At 42.1% G+C, this 19069-nt stretch overlaps 1 protein-coding gene across 1 annotated transcript in view; it reads right to left on the reverse strand.

The window, feature by feature from the left end:
- Nucleotides 1–2930: 2930 nt before the first annotated feature.
- PDK1 (pyruvate dehydrogenase kinase 1) overlaps nucleotides 2931–19069 on the reverse strand; it is a 36499-nt gene continuing 20360 nt past the window's right edge. The window contains exons 9-11 of the mRNA XM_049773473.1: nucleotides 12286–12396; nucleotides 7102–7215; nucleotides 2931–4277 (exon numbers count right to left, since the gene is read on the reverse strand). Of these exons, the coding sequence (XP_049629430.1) occupies nucleotides 4137–4277; nucleotides 7102–7215; nucleotides 12286–12396 (366 nt within the window). The 3' untranslated portion in view covers nucleotides 2931–4136. The remainder of the gene's footprint in view (nucleotides 4278–7101; nucleotides 7216–12285; nucleotides 12397–19069) is intronic.

A 19069-nucleotide genomic window follows, 5' to 3' on the forward strand; every position in this document is an offset into this window, starting at 1 on the left:
AATTAGCTGACGGGCGCCATCTGGTGGCATTTTAGGGTTCTGCTTCAGTTTCCAAGCCAAGGTCACCTTTCTCTTGCATTTCCCTCCCAATCAATGATTGAGCTTGGAGAAGCTGGAGGCTAGTGGCTAGTACTAATCCAGGTGAGTCTTTTGAAGCGAACTTTGCTCCTGAGTTCCTCCCTTTGTGAGTGATGACTCAGCTTCTCTAATAGTGTGAGAAGCTCTCTGTCAAATATTGTTTTTCCTGTTCATTGTGTTCCAGCTACCTGCAAAAAAGTTTGCCCTGTTCTTTTTCAGCTTCCGGAATACCAAATGGACACCACTTTTCTGTGGTCAAAGTTTGAATTAAAATACTATCCAAGTAAAGCTTGATTTTACTAACATGCCTAAACAGCATACTAATGGTTCAGAACTATAGGGAAAACTATTAGTTAATTTCATAAATGAATTTTGAATGAGTCATAATTGGGGCTAGATAGTACAGAGGGGAAGGCACTTGCCTTGCACATGGTTGACCCTGGTTTCATTTTCAGCACCACATATAGTCCACTGAGCCCTGACAGAATTTTATCCCCAAGTGCAGAGTCAGGCCTTAAGCACCATTGGTGTGCCCTCTCCCCCACCCCCAAATAAGGAAGTTATAATTGAATTTATGAGACTTTGAAAATGTTTCCATGATAGAGAATATGGATTGAAAATTGAATTTGAGAAATTGATTCATAGCTTCAAAATACTTTACATGAAAAAAAGATATATGCCCTGTAGTAATTAATGCAGAAAACCCTCATGACATCATTAAATTACACCGCTGATACTATCATTTATTGTCCTTACTATATGGCAGAAAATGTGCTATGCATTTTATATACATTATTCCATTTGGTTCGAGAAGCTGATGGTCTTAACAGTATTAACTTATGAATGAGTTAATTGCTTTTAAGAGTTTGAACTTTAGCCAGGAAGCACATTAGCACTAGTTCTGGAAATTGCTGTCCCAGTCCTATAAGGAATGTATCCACTCAAATGGAATGATAATGGTGACTCTAAGGAATAGGAATGCTTTTGTGCTCATTGGCTTTGTTCAGAAGGCTGTAGACTCTTAAAGTAACTACAAACTTTCCAACTACATTATGTAAGTAGAAAAATATTATTTTCTCTGACAAAATTATATAATGATATATATGATATATCACTATGTAATAAGCCAGGCAGCTGTAAAATGTTGGACAATGAAACAGATTCATCTGTTAGAATACACACATTGGAAATAACATTCCCAATACACTCACAAATAAAGATGGTGATATTTGGAGCAAGTCACCTGGAACCCTAAGTGCTTTTAGAATGTTTATAGAATATGATCCTTGATGATGAAACTTTTACTTAAAAGGTACTTTTATTTAAAAAAAATCTAAGCTGGCTCAATTCATTTTCAAATAAAAATTGATCCATATATTGCCATGTGCAAAAGACTTTATAGAATATTATGGTTGACTTCCACTTTAAAGTCTTCACGTAAAATCTTCACAGTATAATAAAGTGGTTGCAACTAAGTATAAAAAGATTTAAAGTCAGCTAATATTTTTAAATAAAGAACAAAGTATTTCTGTCATTCCTTCTCAAATATTTTGGTACAGTCAATAAATGCCAAAATTGTATAAAAAATTCAAAGTATTCCTTTGCTATTATTCCATGTATTTTTGAACTTATACTGTTAATACATTAAACACTGGTAAACAAAATCATGTAAGAATCTACAAACTTAGTTTGCACAAAGATTTAAAACCAATAGGGAAAATTTTCCTCCTAAATATTTGCATATGTAATTTTATGTCCATTACCACAAGAGAAGAGTAAAAAGCCTTAAAAAGAAGCTAAAAAAAAAAGCTCTTCCTTTGAAGATGGCCATTAAATAAAGAGGAAAGAACTCACATTTGGGGTAGAAGAGAAGGGGGTGTTTTATAAGTAAAAACATCAAGTATATGACCCTTGTACAAATGTCTCACTTAAGGAAGTAAATAGTTTGATTCAAAGGTTCCATAATATTTCAACATGAGAAAATTATAATTAAAAAAAAATCTAGTGTCAAGTTAAGAAGAGTAGTTCATTAAAAACTAAAAAGAGAGAGCGAGAGAGATACCCTCATCCATTAGCAAAGACTCTTAGTTTACAGAAAATCCAGAATTAAGAAAGACCTCCCAACTTTTGGTTATACCCATGAAAGGTTGGAGTACAGCACACCCTGTATCTCAGGATGGCAACCATGACTGGGAAACCCTGACAACTGCCCCACACACAAACACAAACACACAGACTTGCTATGTTTATGGCAGCCTTTGGTGAATGAGATGTCTCAACTCAACCTATATTAGACAAACAATTCCCCCATCTAAGAAAAATTGCTCTTGAACCATGTCTATATCATTGAAAACTTTTTCCTCTGCTTTTCCCAGTTACCTCTAAAGCAGCTAAACTATGATTTCCCCAGTCTCCCCACTGGCTGCTCTCCTATACCAGTCAACTCTGACTGTGAGTAGGGTAGGCATCACGAGCCCCACATGGTGTCTCTAAGAGGGGTTCCCTGCTCTGGATCTCTATGAATTAAAGCACAATTATTATCAAAAATAGATCAAAGTACTACAAATTACAAGCTCTTATATGAATGCAAAAAGAATCATGACACTAAGTCCATGCTGACTTTTTCCTAAAAACCAAGTCGAGATACCTTTTTATAAAATTAACGTTCTTGAGGCTGACCTGGGTTCAATTCTTGGCTCTGCATATGGTGCTCCTTGAGCCCACCAAGAGTGATCCCTGAGCATATAGCCAGGAGTAAACCCTGAGCACTGCCAGGTATGGCCCCAAAGCAATATACATACATACATACATATATATATATATATATTATATATATATATATATATATATATATATATATATGTTCTTTGACTAGACGTATGTATTTCTAGTTTTGATTCTCCAGTTCCCTATTTCCCTTACCTCTCTCCTCTAAAGATGTTTTTAATTGCACTATGCCTGGGCTTCAGTCAGTTCTCTAGATAACAAGTGTCTGCCCCACCTTTCCATACGTGAAAACTAAGCCTTGTTACTTTAACAGAGGTGGGTCTATCTTCATTCACTTTCAAGACTGGTTCCTTATCTGGCTTCACATATTCATCCCTGTGCTCAGTTGGAGAAAGCCTAACTCGTGGGGTGAGAAGTCCTGGTCAAGTTCCTCTGGAGAAACTCCAGCAATAAGTGGTTCCAACTGGGAGATGTACTACCTTGCCCTCAATCTCCCCTTTGAAATTTTACAGCTGCTAATTTTTTTTTCAGTATTTCCCCTTCTATTTATTATAAGCACATCCAGTGCAGACTGCCCAAATCCATAGGACTTACCACTACAATCCCTAGCAATGAAAATTTTAAAATGACATACTGTCTCCAGAGCTAAGACACTGCAAGGAGAAGCTGAAAGGGGGTTAATTCTATACTTTCTATACCTATCGGGCAACTTTTTTCTGCTTTGCTTTAGTTTATCATCACTGATAAACCTGAAAACCCTCTTTTCAGGACTGGGTAGGACCCAGGTCAGAGGCAATGAAGTTCATGTGAGTATGTGTGGGCAGCCTTGGGAGTTTAACTCATGGCCTTTGCTTGTCACTGAGCCCTATTTCTGGGTTGAAGACCATCTTCTCATAGCTGCTGCTGCTAAATAAAAGATGGCAGATCTCATCCAAAAAAACAGAGAAGGGGCGGTTCACCAGTGTTATAAAGAAAATGCTTCTACAAGACAGACTATAAGTAAAAAGTATTTTGAAAATATCAATTTCTTGCTGAAACCCAAAGACTGAATTTCGTTTTTCTGAAGACTATCATCAGATAGAGGAAATCTGATCAATACTATAGTTGTTTAAAACTGCATTCAATTAGCTGCAAACATGTAACTCATACAAGTACAGTCATCCTTGAGGAGTGGGGAAGCAGGTCGGAAAGGAATTCTCTTTCCATTTATCTTGCTCAAATAGTTCACTGTAGAAACGCTGTGAAGAACCTGGTCTACTGTGGTTCTGCACACTGTTTCCAGACTAAATCTAGCTGCCACTTGGGGGCTTTTCGGATCTCCTGAGGGATTTCTAGGCGCTTCGGAAGGTTGTCATGTCCTTTGGCTCTCTGCTGGGGACGCACCAGTCATCCGCCTCGTGGTTGGCGTTGTAATGCTTCCAGGCTGCTTTGTTGTACACTGGGAGCCTCTCTATGGACTCCGTGGACAGCGCCTGAGAGAAAGCACACCACTTCAGTCTGGAGACTTTTAGAACCCGGCATGTGAGAAATACATTATGGCAAAAAGGGTTAGTCACTACAAATTACACAAGACTGCCTTGGATTTGTATTTTATAAATTACCACACCATTCTTTTATATTTTAAGTCTTGGGTATCTTTGAAATATGTTATTTATGACATCTTTGACACTATTTAGTGTGCATGTCAAGTTTAGGACCTACATTAATTTTCAATTCAGCCTAGAAGTCACTGGCATAAAATTTTACACAGATAGTATAATAGACTCTACTGAAACATGACCATAGAGTTGGCTTGGTGAAAGGATCAGCTAAATATAAAAGCACACAATGTTGTAGCAATAGTACAGCAGGTAGGGGACTTGCCTTGCCAGTGGCTAACCCAGGTTCAATACCTGGCATTGGTATGGTTCCCATGAGCACTGCCAGAAGTGACTCCTGAGTACAGAGACAGGAATAGCCCCTGAATACTTCCAGTGTGGTCTAAAAAGCCAAACAAAGCAAAACCAAAAAATCCAACCAAATAAAAAACAGTGGCTAAAGTGTTGGCTAGTAATTTTTGTTTGATTTGTTTGTTTGTTTGTTTTGTTTTGTGTGTGTGTGTGTGTGTGTGTGTGTGAGAGAGAGAGAGAGAGAGAGAGAGAGAGAGAGAGAGAGAGAGAGAGAGAGAGAGAGAGAGAGAGAGAGAGACACTCCCAATGGTGCTCAGGACTTACTCCTGAGCATTCAGGGATCACTTCTGGCCGTGCTTGGAGGACCAAGTGGGATGCCAGGGATTGAACCTGGTTGGCCATGTACAAGGCAAGCCCCCTACCTGCTGTATTATGATTCCAGCCCACCTTTTTAATTTCTAACAGTTTATATGACTAAAAAATTAAAGGGGCTGGAGAAAGACAGTATAGGTAGTAAGATGCCTACTTTGCACATAGCTGATCAAGATTCACTCCCCACCACCACATATGGTCTACCAAGCACCTCTGAATGACTCTGAACACAGAATAAGGAGTATGCTCTGAGAAGTTCTGGGTGTGGTCCCCAAACAATAAACAAAAACAAACAAACAAAATAATTATTTTTTGAAAAATTTAACTTGGTTAGATATTTCCCTAGTAATAAATAAATAAATGTCAGTATTTTCTATAAAATTGGCGCCATCTAGTGGACATAAAGAAACTAAAATCACTAAATAATGAGATCAACAGCTCACTCAGAGGCTTCATGGGCAGTGCTGGTCATTCCTGTAAAATGTGCTGATTTAGGGACTCATTGGTGAGTTTTCAATATTCCCTCCACAGAAACACGAACTATTCCAGCCAGTGGGCTAAGTGCTATTTCTTTCATCAAGCAAGCTCTGTGACTGCTAACAATCATGATGGCTTGTTCCCAAGTCTTTTTGTTTGTTTTTGTTTTGGGGCCACAACTGGCTGTGCCCAGGGATTACTCCTGTGCTCGTAAAGAACTCCTCACAGGCTTAGGTAACTATATAGAATGCTGGGTATTGAACTCAGGTTGGCCACATGAAAGGCAAATGCCCTATCTGCTATGCTATCACTCAGGCACCCCAAGTCTATCTTAATGTCTTAATATTTACCAAAGCCATAGCCTAAAGTGTTGGAAGCTTTAAAGATTGAGTGAGTGCTTTAGATACTCTTAAGATAAGTCAGGTAAAAACTGTTCTCAAATCAGAGTCAAAAGATATCTTTAAAGGACTCCATACAAATACCAAAGGGCTATATACTTGGTGTGTCTTTGTTTAGAGACTAGAATAATTTGTCATAATATGTAGCTTTTACAGAAACAACTAAACTTCAGCCTGCAGGTCCATATCCAAAGAAAAGATGTGATAGATAAAGTCCTTGTCTTTATACTTGTCCTTATAAGCTTGGTGGAGGGGGCAGAGTAATAGCACAGTGGCAGGCTATTTGCCTTGCATACAGCTGACCTGGGATGGACCCGGGTTCGGTTCCTGGCATCCCATACGGTCCCCTGAGCCTGCCAGGAGTGATTTCTGAGCATAGAGCCAGGAATAATCTCTGAGCGACACCCAGTGTGGCCCAAAAAGCAAATAAAAAAAAGAGCTTAGTGGATAAGTGTATTTTGTGTTATGATAAAAATTTATGAGAGCTCTTTTATGATTCCCTGCTTTGGTCCAATTTTTTCTCTATTATCCATCATAGTTATTTATTTATTTAGAAGTAGTATCAGGTATTTTTCATCTTCTCAGTTTTTTTTTTTTAATCAATTTTTTTGTTTTGTTTTGGGTCCATACCTGCCTATGTTCTGAGACCCCTCCTGGCAGGGATCAGGGGACAACATGGGATGCTAAGGATTGAACTTGCCTGACTTGTGCAAGCAAGCACCCTATCTGGGTGCTCCAATCCTCAATCCTGGCTGTTTAAATATGACCACTTATTTCCTCCTAATCAAGAAACTCATTTGTCAAAATAGATGAGATCCTACATGAAAAAAAAACAAAAAAAACAAAAAACCTGTGGGCCAGATTACCCATAAGCAGATAAGGGTATGTACCTTGTATATGGTCAAACTGGTTTAATTCTCAGTATCTTATATGGTTCCCTGAGTACCACCAGGAAGGGATTCCTGAGTGCAGAGCCAGGAGTAAGCTCTGAAGATTACTTGGTGTCACCCCAAAACAAAATAAAAACAAAACAACCCTGAAATATTCTTAAAGTGTAGCAGCGTAAGGTAGAGCAAAATTTCATTATAGTTAAATGTTGGTGGCTTTGCTTATGATCAAAAGTATCATAAAATCTGGAAGATGACAGCGACCACTGTTACCTTAATGTAGATGATGGCATCAGTCCCGTAACCCTCCAGGGAATACAGCTTTAGGTCTCCTTGGAAGTACTGCGCATAAAGACGTGAAATGGGCAGTCCATAGCCAAAACCAGCCTGCAGGAGAAGCATGGGTTCGATCAATAAAGCCACATACTAGAACACTTTTCTAGTTAAAACCAAGGCCACTGAGTATCTCTGGACAGGACAGGCATCTAAGATTCATTAATATCTAAATATTAATAATGATCATATTGCAACTAGTTATTAAGGCCTCAATAGATGACTCCACTTGAGTTGTTTCAAAGTCCTTATTCCTGGGCCAGAGCAATAGTATAGCAGTACTACAATAATACACTTCGCTTTCATGTGCCCAACCTGGCATCCCACTGCAAAGGAATTCCCAAGTACAGAGTCAGGAGTAAATCCTAAACACTGCCAGGTGTGGCCCAAAATCCAAAACAAAATATTAAAAAAAAAAAAAAAAAAAAAAAAACCTACCTCATTCTCTTTTTACCCATAAAATATTGTGAGGGAACTCAGAAAAGGAATGTTACTTTTCATCACTGATCTCTCTAGTACCTAATACTACCTCGGGCAGCATCCAATAAAATATCCCTCCTCTGAGACAACCTAATATGAATTTCATGAGCTCATGCAGACATTTCATATGTTGTGTATGTAAACATTTTTATGGGATTATTATGTTACTGACACTACCCTGATCGGTGATTGTGCCCTACCCTAGGGTGTGACCTGGCATTCTGCTCCCACCCTAGGATGGTACCTGATTCTGCTCCCACCATTGAGTGGTATCTAATCCCACCATTGGGTGGTACCTGATTCTGGGGCATAAAAACGAGGGTCTGTGGAAGGTGAGGGTTTTTTTTCCTGGGGCCTACTTTTAGGCCTTTTGGCTTCGGCCTCTTCACAGAATGTTTTCTTCGAAAGCCTGTTGGCTTTCTTCCCGCCGCATTCACCTCAGAACTGCTGGCTGAACAGGGTAACAGACTCGTGGTCCGAGCTGGAGGAGAAAGGTCTCATCCTCCATCCCTCCATCAGTCAACCTCATCAGGGGCTGATTTGCAACATCATATAAGCTCTGCTTTCAGAATCTCAGGCAGGCCACACTCCTGCAAACCCTCCAAAGAACAATTCGACACTCCTTTCTCTCCAATCTACTGCTTTAGAGCTAGAAATCTAGACTTCTAAAAAGAACTTTCAAGATCCAGCAAGATAGTGCATCATGTTCATTTTCTGGTCCAGCAGAAGGAAGGTCCTTGGCCTGGTTGTGCTATTTCTCACTTCTGGGATGCTGCCACCCTGCATCATCTGGATACATCATCTGGATGTTCTAATTTAAAGGGAGGTACTCAGACAAGTATAAGATCCAACTCTCTGAGGGCCCATGTCACTCAAGAGCAGCTAAACATATGTGTGGGTTCAGGAAGCAGAGAGCCAAGCAAGCCGCTTTATCCAATGATAGCACAACTTAAAGCTCAACCCTTCTCTACCGAACTGTCTGCTTGCTCTACTCCCAATCACCATTTCTTCCTGGCTCTTGAGAGGATAACAGGATATGGACAAATTTACATAGGATCCCCATGTCCTCTACTCCCATTGTCTCCTTGCTACCCAATGGTTGGGGACCCAGGAAAGGCAGGAGGAGTGCAAGGGAAGATAATCGGGGTCTTTATCCTTGAAGGTGCTTTTCCCTGGGGACAGGTTGGCAGCTGCTCTGAAACTCTCTCTCCTGGTTCTGCTTAAACAATGTCAGTGCATACCACCGATGGCTCCCATTTATATGGAGTTGTGGCACTGGTATCAACAAAAACTATAATTCCTTTCCTTTCTTCTTCCTCCTCCTCCCTCCCCACTTCAACTTTGTGGACAGCACTATTGCTCCCAATCCTGGGATACCACTGCCCCTCTGTGTAGGTCTCTGGTATCTCTAGTATCTCTTGGAATGAACCATGCCTGAATGATTCAATTCCAGTGCACTCTTTTCCTGCTGGGATTCTGACCAATGGTCATTAGTTCAGAAAATGGCTCTGGGAAAACTGAGTTGGGGACTCTGAATCCCAGAGCACCTGATCTGGTTTCTCACTACCTCTCCCTCCCATCAGTATTCCATCGGCTCCCCTATAAAACAGTGGATGGAGAAGGTGGTCAGGTCAGCATGGGAGCTGGACCATGGCTGGGCAGACAGAGTTATGTGCTCTCACTACAATGAGTTCAGGAGTGGCCTGACAGGGTTGGAAGAAAACCCTGCCAAAGGTCCACCTGAGGTGGACACATGGATATAGACCCTGGACAGTGAACTAAGTGGACAGTAAAAAGAACAGTACCAAAGCACAGACGCAAAGGCCACTAACATGAAATGGTGCATCCCAGGTGCAGGGTGGTGTGGGGGGGGGGGGGGGACAGGGAGTGAGGGAAAGCAAGTGCACCCAGGAGGGGGGTGGTGGGATAAGAGGAATACTGGATGGCCCCATCCAGGGCAGCATTGCTGTAGCTGCCTGCTCTTGACAGTAAGACCACTTACAAAGAGCTCAGTAAGAAGACTCACATAAGGCCTGGTCACCAGCCAACCCTCCGCCTGTGGCACATGCAGCTATAAAGGGAGCTCTGTGCCCTGGCAGCAAACACTGGCATGGCACTTGCACTGCACCAGGGACCAGCAAGAACATTTTGCATGAGAATTATAATTCAATCCTCCAACAGCTTGATTTTAAGTAGGGGGGATACTGGGACCTATTACAGACTCAATGATTCCCCACGGTTTCCATAGTTAGGATGGACTGGAGTCAGGAATGAAAGCAGAAAGCTGAGAGCCTGGGGGGCTGAGCTGGTACTCTCGGCCACACTCATCCACAAAGACAGAGCTACAGAACCTGCTCAGCAGCCCTCTCTTGGCTCACTTCTTAGAGAAACACTGGCATCTAAGATGCTCATATTTAGTAACTGACCTCATCCGGCTCCTTTGGCACGAATGCTTACTTGGAGATTCACAAATTTTAATTTAAGAAGCACATTACTAAGCCAGTTATTTTTAAGATTTTTGCGGGGGGGGGGGTCAAACCCGGCAACGCTCAGGGGTTACTCCTGGCTCTGTGCTCAGAAATCATTTCTGGCAGGTTCGGGGGACAATATGGGATGCCAGGATTCGAACCACCATCTGTCCTGGATCGGCTGCTTGCAAGGCAGACGCCCTACTGTTGTGCTATTGCTCCGGCCCCCTAAAGCAGTTATTTTTAAAGAGCTAGAGAGATAGTACAGCAGGTAAGGTGCTTGTCTTGCAAATGGCTGACCCGGGTTCAATCCTTGGCACCCTATATAGTCCCTTGAGCCTGCCAGGAGTAAACCCTGAGCAACACCAGTTCTGGACCAAAAATCAAAATCTACATATGTATATATATTGGGGTAGGAATGATAGTACAGTGGGTAGAATAATTTGCCTTGCACCTGGGTTTAATCCTGGCATCTTATATAATTCTCCAGCACTGCTAAGAGTGATTCCTGAGTGTAGAGTCAAGAGCAACACCTAATCATAGCCAGGTGTGACAAAAGACAAAGACAAACAAACAAATTCCTTATGGGGTGGCGAGATAGTTCAATGGCTAGTAGTTATGCCCTGTATGCTGGAAGCCTGAGCTGGATCCCTAGCACCACATGATCCCCACAACATACCAAGAGTAACCTCATGAACCAAGCTAGGTGTAGCCCCTGAGTACCACTGGATGCCACTCCAAAAAAACAAAAGCAAACAAACAAAACAAAACCCACCCCATTTCCCAAAAAGGCAAAACTAAATTGATTTTGTATGAGGACCACACCCAGCAAGTTCAGAAGTTACTCCTGGCTCTACACTCAGGGATCAATCCTGTTGGGCTCAGGGGATCATAAGGAATGCCAGGGATCGAACCTAGCAAACCTACATTTGCCATATGTAGGGCAAATGCTCTACCTGCTTTACTATGGCTTGGCCCCTAAATATATGTGTATGTATGTGTGTGTGTGTGTGTAAATGTATATATGATACTGTTAAAGATGCTATTATCATAAATAATATCATAAATATATTAAAGATACAATTATTATCCTATTAAAACATAATCCAATATACTTGTCTGATTAAGTTTGAAAGTCTGGAAGAACGACTCTCTTCCAGAATTACTGGCAGGACAGTGATAATGATTTTTCTGGGATATGTTGTGTCAGGACAGAGCTCTAAGAAGCAGAGCACAAGCCCTGCCTGCTCAAAGTCCCAAGTTCCATTCCCCTGCACCATCTGAACCCCTTCAGGCTCTAGCCTTGACAGTCTCTAGCACTTCTGTTGTGGGTCCCCAAATCATCAGGCCCAAATTATCATCTAGATTGGCACCAAGGGCTCTCCTACTCCAAAACCAATAAAACAGATGGACAAGATTAACTGAAAGCAATAACCAAACAATCATAATTGAAGCCATTTCTCATTTGGTAAGCTGATTAAAAGATCATTTTTCTGAATCTAGACTCTGAATTCTTTCTAATTAAAGTACTGAAGAGTGGGGACTCAACAGTGAAGATAAAAACCAATGTTTACCAAATACTGATAAAATCAGCTATATGAGCATTATATTAGAAATCTATCAAAATGTAGTTTACTTCAGGAAAACCCCTGACAAGTCACTATCAAGCAAAGTGAAAGGACAGTTAACAAAATACTCTTTGCCATAAATTCTTTCCATTCAAAATAAAACACACAGGGCCAAAGAGATAGTACAGAGATTGGGTGGGCATTTGCCTTGCACGCAGTCAAACTGGGTTCAAACCCATATGGTTCTCCCAAGCCTGCCAGGAGTCACCACTGAACACTGCCAGATGTGCCCCCCCCCAAAATAAAATAAACAAAAAACCAACAAGCCAGAGAGACAGCTCCGAGGTCAGGAGCATAGGCTTCTGTGTTCCACAAGGGAACACACTTTCCAGTGCTACATAGTTCCCTGAGCATCACCAGATGGCCAAAAAGCCACAAAATTAAGAACCCAGCCCAAGACTTAGAATTTAGAAATGAACTATCTCCTCCAATAGCTTTTGTCCCCTGTGGTGTTGCCTACCTAGTGGACGAGCTATTTATTTAATAAACAACATTTTTTTTTTTTTGGCAATCCACAAAATCACTCTTCATTTATTGATGATACACACCAAGGGCGCTGCTCGGGACGTCTCGACACGAGGCCGGGGTGCCGTGGAATACATGTAGTTGAAGAGTCTGTCGATCTTCCTCAAGGGAACACCACCTCCTCGGTCACTAATCTATAATGAGAAAAAGATTAGGTCCTATGAACAGCGCCATAAACAGCAAAACACTATCAGAGAGCTGCCATAAACAGCAAAACACTATCAGAGAGCTGCAGGTTGGAATTTTGACGCTTTCCAGGTTGGAAATTTGACGCTTCTCTGCACCTACAACCCAATCCCAGGTGGGAAAGTTGGCAACTCCTCCTCTAGAGGTGGAGTTTCACACATAGCAAACTCCTTCATAATATAAACCCAGCATAAAGGCTTTATTCATCGAAATTACACAAACAATGCAGTCCAACAGAGTGACACCTAAACAAAGGCTCAAAGATACATCAACGAATGTGCTATTCCTTTCTAGGGGACAATTTGTCATTTGGATTAAAAAGTAACTTAATGCAGAAGGACGGTGGTTTGAATCCTGGCATCCCATATGGTCCCCCGAGCCTGCCAGGAGCGATTTCTGAGCGTAGAGCCAGGAGTAACCCCTGAGCGCTACTGGTGTGACCCAAAAACCAAGCTGGAGCTGTGGAGCAAGCAGTAAGGCGTCTGCCTTGCATGCACTAGCCTAGGACGAACCAGGATTCGATCCCCTGGCGTCCCATATGGTCTCCCAAGCCAGGAGCGAGTTCTGAGCACATAGCCAGGATCAACCCCTGAGCATCACCAGGTATGGCCAAAAAACAAACAAACAAAAAAGGTAACTTAGCAGGGTGGAGTAATAGTACAGCAGTTATTGCGCTTGTCTTGCACACAGCTGACCCAAGTTTGCACCTCCCATATGGTCCCTCTAGCACCACCAGGAGTAATTTGTACTCTCTGAGCCAGGAGTAACCCGAGTGCCTCCAGGTGTGCCCCCAAAACAAACAAAAAAACTAAGTTAGGTGGCTGAGAGATAGTTCAATGGGTTAGGCACTTGCCTTGCATAGGACCGACCTGGGTTCAACAGTGGCATTCCATATAGTTCCCTGAGCTCTCCTGGAGTGATTCCTGAGTGAAGAGCTAGAGATAAGCCCTGAATATCACCAGGTGTGGCCAAAAAAAAAAAAAAAAAACTCAAAAAACCCAGAAACAAATTTACACTATGGCCCAATACTGTATATCCTAATCAGAAAAGTATGCAAAGAATATGATACTATCCACTACAGTTCTTCGGGGAATAACAAATTGCATCCCAAACAAGGAGGTGACTATAATAGTCTTGAGGGTGGGAGTTAATTTTTGAGCCACACTGGGTGGTACTCAGGGCTCACTCCTGGCTCTGCACTCAGGAATTAGTCCAGCAGGGGAGCTTATGGGATTCTGGGGATCGAGCCCTATTGGCCATGCACAAGGCAAACACCCAATCTATCCCCCTATACTTTTGTTCTAGCCCTCAACTAACAAACTTTTTAAAAATGGAACTGTCATGAGTGATGTTCAGAAAATACTGTTAAGAGGCAGAAATTTATAAAGAAACACTCATAAGGTTAAAAAATTAATTATTATTAATATCTTTAATGATTTCTTAAATGGTGCCAAGGATAGAATGCAGATCTTAGCTGTGCACTTGCTTAAACTGGCACCTAAAATTGTATCACTTATGGAATTCTGGGTGTTTTTCTTCTTTTGATTTTTAGGTTTTAAATTTTTTTCATGATTAGGTGAAGGGTCAAGCATAATTTTTTTATTTTTACGGAGAAAAGAAAAATCATTTCACTGTTCTTCAGAATCTTACTTATAAGCAGTTCCATGAAGAGAGTCCTGGATAACTTTCTAGAGAGTTTATAGAGCCCACAGATTTTTCCAGTACCCCGTTGTTGTGTCCAAAGTCAAATCTTTGTGCTATTTTCGTTCTTGGACCACACACACTGGGAATGACTTCTAGGGTTCCTGTGCGCTAAGCATGTGTTCCAGCTCTCTGAGCCCACAACTCAAATCTCAAAGTAGATGAACTAGCAATTTCACAGATCATTTTCATTCTGTTTTCCCTCCTGGTTAACTTTATTTATTTTCCCTGCTATCACACAGCTTATCCTCTGCTACACAGACATTTCTGTCACAAAATCATAATAACATATTTGTTATATACAAACAATCTGCTTGTAACATACACATATATGACAGATGAAAATAATACAAAATGACGGGTGTAGTCAGTGGGGGAAAAAGATAGGACAGAGGTTAGAGCACAGGCCTGGTATGTACCAGGTTCAATTCCCAGCACCAAATGGCCCTGAATATCACTAGCTGCAGTGATATTGGAGGACAAGGGAACACCCTCAAGCTCCACTAGGGTGCTGTAGGTACCTCCAGCACCAAAGGGCCCAAGCAGCATTGAGTGTTTACATTGAACCAATGGCGCAATAGGCAAAGGATCACCAGTAAGGCTCCTGTCACTTGAGTACTAGCAGGAAGCCTCCCTGTACCATACACACCACACACACACACACACACACACACACACACACACACACACACACACCCCACACGTGCACAATGATAAAATATGGCGGAAGTTGGGGCCAGAGAGATAACATGGAGGTAAGACGTTTGCCTTACATGCAGAAGGATGGAGGTTCGAATCCCGGGATCCCATATGGTCTCCCAAGCCTGCCAGGAGCGATTTCTGAGCATAGAGCCAGGAGTAAACCCTGAGCGTCGCCGGGTATGACCCAAAAACCATATATATTTATGGGGAAAATTGGGATAGCTTGTTGGTAAAGTGTCTACCTGGCATCCAGCCCCAGAAGTACACACACCATCCAGGGCACTCCCTGAAGCTCAGCTACTGTAATTACAGTGACCAAGTGTAGGAAAGAACCATAACCCAGTGCTGGAAAGATAGAACAGTGGGCAGGGCACTGCATGCCTTGCATGCAGCCAATCTGGGTTTGACCCTAGGCATCTTTTATGGTTCCTGAGCACAACCAAGATTAATTTCTGAGCACAAAGCCAGGAGTAATCCCTGAGTATCACTGGGTGTGTGCCTTCCCACCCCTATAGAAGAACCACAAAGTATGTGACTTGGGGCCAAGAGAAAGCACAGAGGTTAAGCTCATTTGCCTTGTATGGGGCCAACACTGGTTCCAGTCTCAGCACCACTTATGATCGATCTCCTGAGCATTGCCAGAAGTGGCCTCCTCACCCCATCCCCCCTCCACAAACACAAAGTATCTGATCCCTGGCACACAGCGCAACAAAGTATATGAACAATCACAAAAAATAGTGGTCCTCCCATGACAAAGGGAAGAAAGCAGGAAAAGTCAAGTGTTGGGTGAGCTATAGTTGAGTTTCTAGATAGTCTTTGGAAAATCTTTATGGAATATGCAGGTATGTTTTCCATAACAGAAGTCATAGTCTGCATTTTTTTGGTGGGGGTCACACCTGGTGACGCTCAGGAGTTCCTCTTGGCTCTGCGCTCATAAATCACTCCTGGCTTGAGGCGCCATATGGGATGCCAGAGTATGGAATTGCAGTCTGTCCTGGGTCAGTCACGGGCAAGGCACATGCCCTATGGCTGTGACATTGCTCCAGCCCCAGATCTCCCTCTTTTGTCTATTTTTTGTTTTGGAGCCACACCTATTGACCCTTGGGGTTACTCCTGGCTATGGGCTCAGAAATCACTCCTGGCTTGGGGAGACCATATGGAACGCGGGGGGGGGGGGGGGGTGTTTGCCAGGGGATTGAACTAGGGTCCATCCTAGGCTAGCGCTTGCAAGGCAAATGCCTTACCTCTAGTGCCACCACTCTGGCCCCCAGATCTGCTTTTTTAATAATAAATTATTCTTTTTGTTTGTTTGTTTTTGTTTTTGGGTCATACCCCACCCCGCTCAGGGAGTACTCCTGGTTCTATGCTCAGAAGTTGCTCCTGGCATGCTTGGGGGACCATATGGGACACTGGGATTCGAACCAACCACCTTAGGTACTGGATTGGCTGCTTGCAAGGCAAATGCCACTGTGCTATCTTTCTGGCCCCAATAATAAATTCTTTAACTGAACCACAGCTCAGGTGTTCCCTTGTCTTCTACAGAAAAACAGCTTGTGGTGTGAGTTTCTGTCCCAACTGTGTGTAAATTATTTCCTGCATCAGTATTGCTGCCGGACCTGTGTCTCTTGTCCTACCTGGACAGGAGGCATGGGAATCCCTCTTCCTCTCTGGGAATTGTGGTACACACAATGTGCCCTTCAACAACTGGTTCCCACAAGCTGTTCACTCATAAGCCAGTCACTCTACCATGTGGATCCATGACCACCTGAGTAGCCTTTATTGAGGAAAAACAAAGCCCACCACAGGGGTCTCAAACTCAATTTACCTGCAAGCCACAGGAGGCAAAGTCAGGGTGATCCTTGAGTGCAAAGTCAGTAGTAAGCCTTGAACACTGGGGGGTGTGACCCAAACAACTAAAACAAAACAAAACAAAAAAAGATTCCTCTAGGGCAGGGCCACAAAATGTTGTACAGAGGGCTGCAAATGGCCCACGGGCCTCGAGTTTGAGACTCCTGGCCCACCTCAAAGAAGAGGGGGAAAAGCCAGATGAGAAGGCATTGAGGAAACTTTTTTTTTTTTTTTTTTTTTTTTGGTTTTTGGGCCACACCCGGCGGTGCTCAGAAATCACTCCTGGCAGGCCTGGGGGACCATATGGGACACCGGGATTCAAACCAACCACCTTTGGTCCTGTATCGGCTGCTTGCAAGGCAACTGCCGCTGTGCTATCTCTCCAGGCCCCATAACAAAACATTTTTAAAAACTGGAGTTGGAGAGACAGTACAGTAGTTAGGTGCTTGCCTTGCAGGCAGATGACCCCAGTTTGATCTCTGGCACTCTTGAATACTATCAGGAGTGATCCCTGAGCACAGAGCCAGGAGTAAGCCCTGAGCACCACTGAGTGAGGTCCAAACCACAACCCTTCCTCCCAATAATAATTCAAAAAATATATAGTAAAAAGAAATGTTTAAATGGCATGCTACAAAGTGTCACTTTAATGAAGAAAGAGACCAGTGTTGAGAAATAAAGAATCAAAAGACATATGGTTTGCAGAAAACAAAACACAGAATGTCAAATACAAGCTCAATATAAACATTAATTAAGTTAAATGTAATTTGCTTGAACATGCCAATTAGAAGATGGATATTGGCAGAATGGATAAAATAACATGATCCAAACATATGTTGCCAAAAAATACACTTTAACTCCACTAATATTTTTAAAAATACACTTTATGAGGCTCGTGAGACAGTATAATGGGTCTTGCACATATCCAATCCGGGTTCAATCCCTGTTAACCTATATGCTCCCCAATATCTGTCAGGTATGTCTCTGAGCACAGACCAGGAATAAGCCCCGAATGCTGCCAGGTGTGATTCAAACATCCTCCTAAATAAAAACAATATTTCTTTTTGTTTTTTTAGAGGACATACCCAGCTATGTTCAGGGCTTACTCCTGGCTCTATGTTTCTAGCAGGCTCCGAAAACAGGGTTGTCCTAGATTGAATCCAAACTGGCCGCATTCAAGACAAGTGTCTTACCCTGTATATTTATCTCATTAGTTCAAAATAGTAAGTCTTTTAAAAATAAATAAATAAATAAATAAAATATAGTGTCTGAACCTGTAAGTAGTCAAGGGGCATATGTAACATAGAGGTAAAACAAGCATATAAATGAGGGATGTAGAATATAACTGTAGTTTTAGAATGTGTCCAAATATGAATAATCATATTTGTTCTCAATAGGTACCACAAAGCAAAAAAAAATCACAAAAAAAAAAAAATGTAAAAGGCAGCTAAATGCACAGCTAAAGAAAGAGGTAGAGCACTTGTCTTGGCCTGTGTGGCCCTGGGTTCAAGACCCAGCACTGGAAAAGACAGCTATCAACTTCATTTGGAGAGGAAAAAGAGAAGACTGATGGAAACAGCTTGAAATCAATAAACAAACAAACAAACAAAAAGCAATGAATGCCACCATACATTAAATGGAAATGGGCATGGGGGAGAAAAACCCAAGTCCTAATTATAAGTTATTTTAGAGACTAACAGAATAAGAACATGTAAAAGTCTGAAAGGAAAGGTATTCTCTGCAAATGAAGCTGAAAGAAAAGTTATTGCAGCTACATTTATATCCAATAAGTGTTTAAAATAAAAGCTGTAATCACTCTTTTCTCAAAAAGTGATGTAAACTGAGCCATGAAAGATTATGGCTACACAGGCCAACACAGTAGAAAGCTGGCCATCTCAGGAGGAGAGGGTGGACCAAGCCCTACCCTGCCAAAGCCAAACTTGCTGCCTCCATCACCCAGAATCACGTCTACCTGATGGTCTGCCTGATCACCAACCCTCTATGATTTCCTGCAGTCTGACCACACTTCAGCTATGCTCAGTGTTGGGCTGATATCACTACGGCTTTATTTAGAGCAAATATGGGCACCTTACCCTATATCCTCCTTCTTCCAGAAAAGCCTGGCAACTGTAACCACACCCACAAAAGCAGTCACCATGTTCGAACCAGGTCCTTCCTAGAAGCCCTGCAGCTGAGTGTATGACCCTAAAATTCTTAGTATTGTAGCTCTGAATTTCTTGAAAATCTCATTTGTTTGTTGCTGTCATCTCTAAAGGAATACCTTAATTTAACAGAATGGACATATAATAACAAAAGCCTATTAAACTTTCTACCATTGTATTAATGACTTTATTGGTGATATAATTTTCTCAA

This window comes from Suncus etruscus, chromosome 5 (assembly GCF_024139225.1).
Source record: "Suncus etruscus isolate mSunEtr1 chromosome 5, mSunEtr1.pri.cur, whole genome shotgun sequence".
NCBI lineage: Eukaryota > Metazoa > Chordata > Mammalia > Eulipotyphla > Soricidae > Suncus > Suncus etruscus.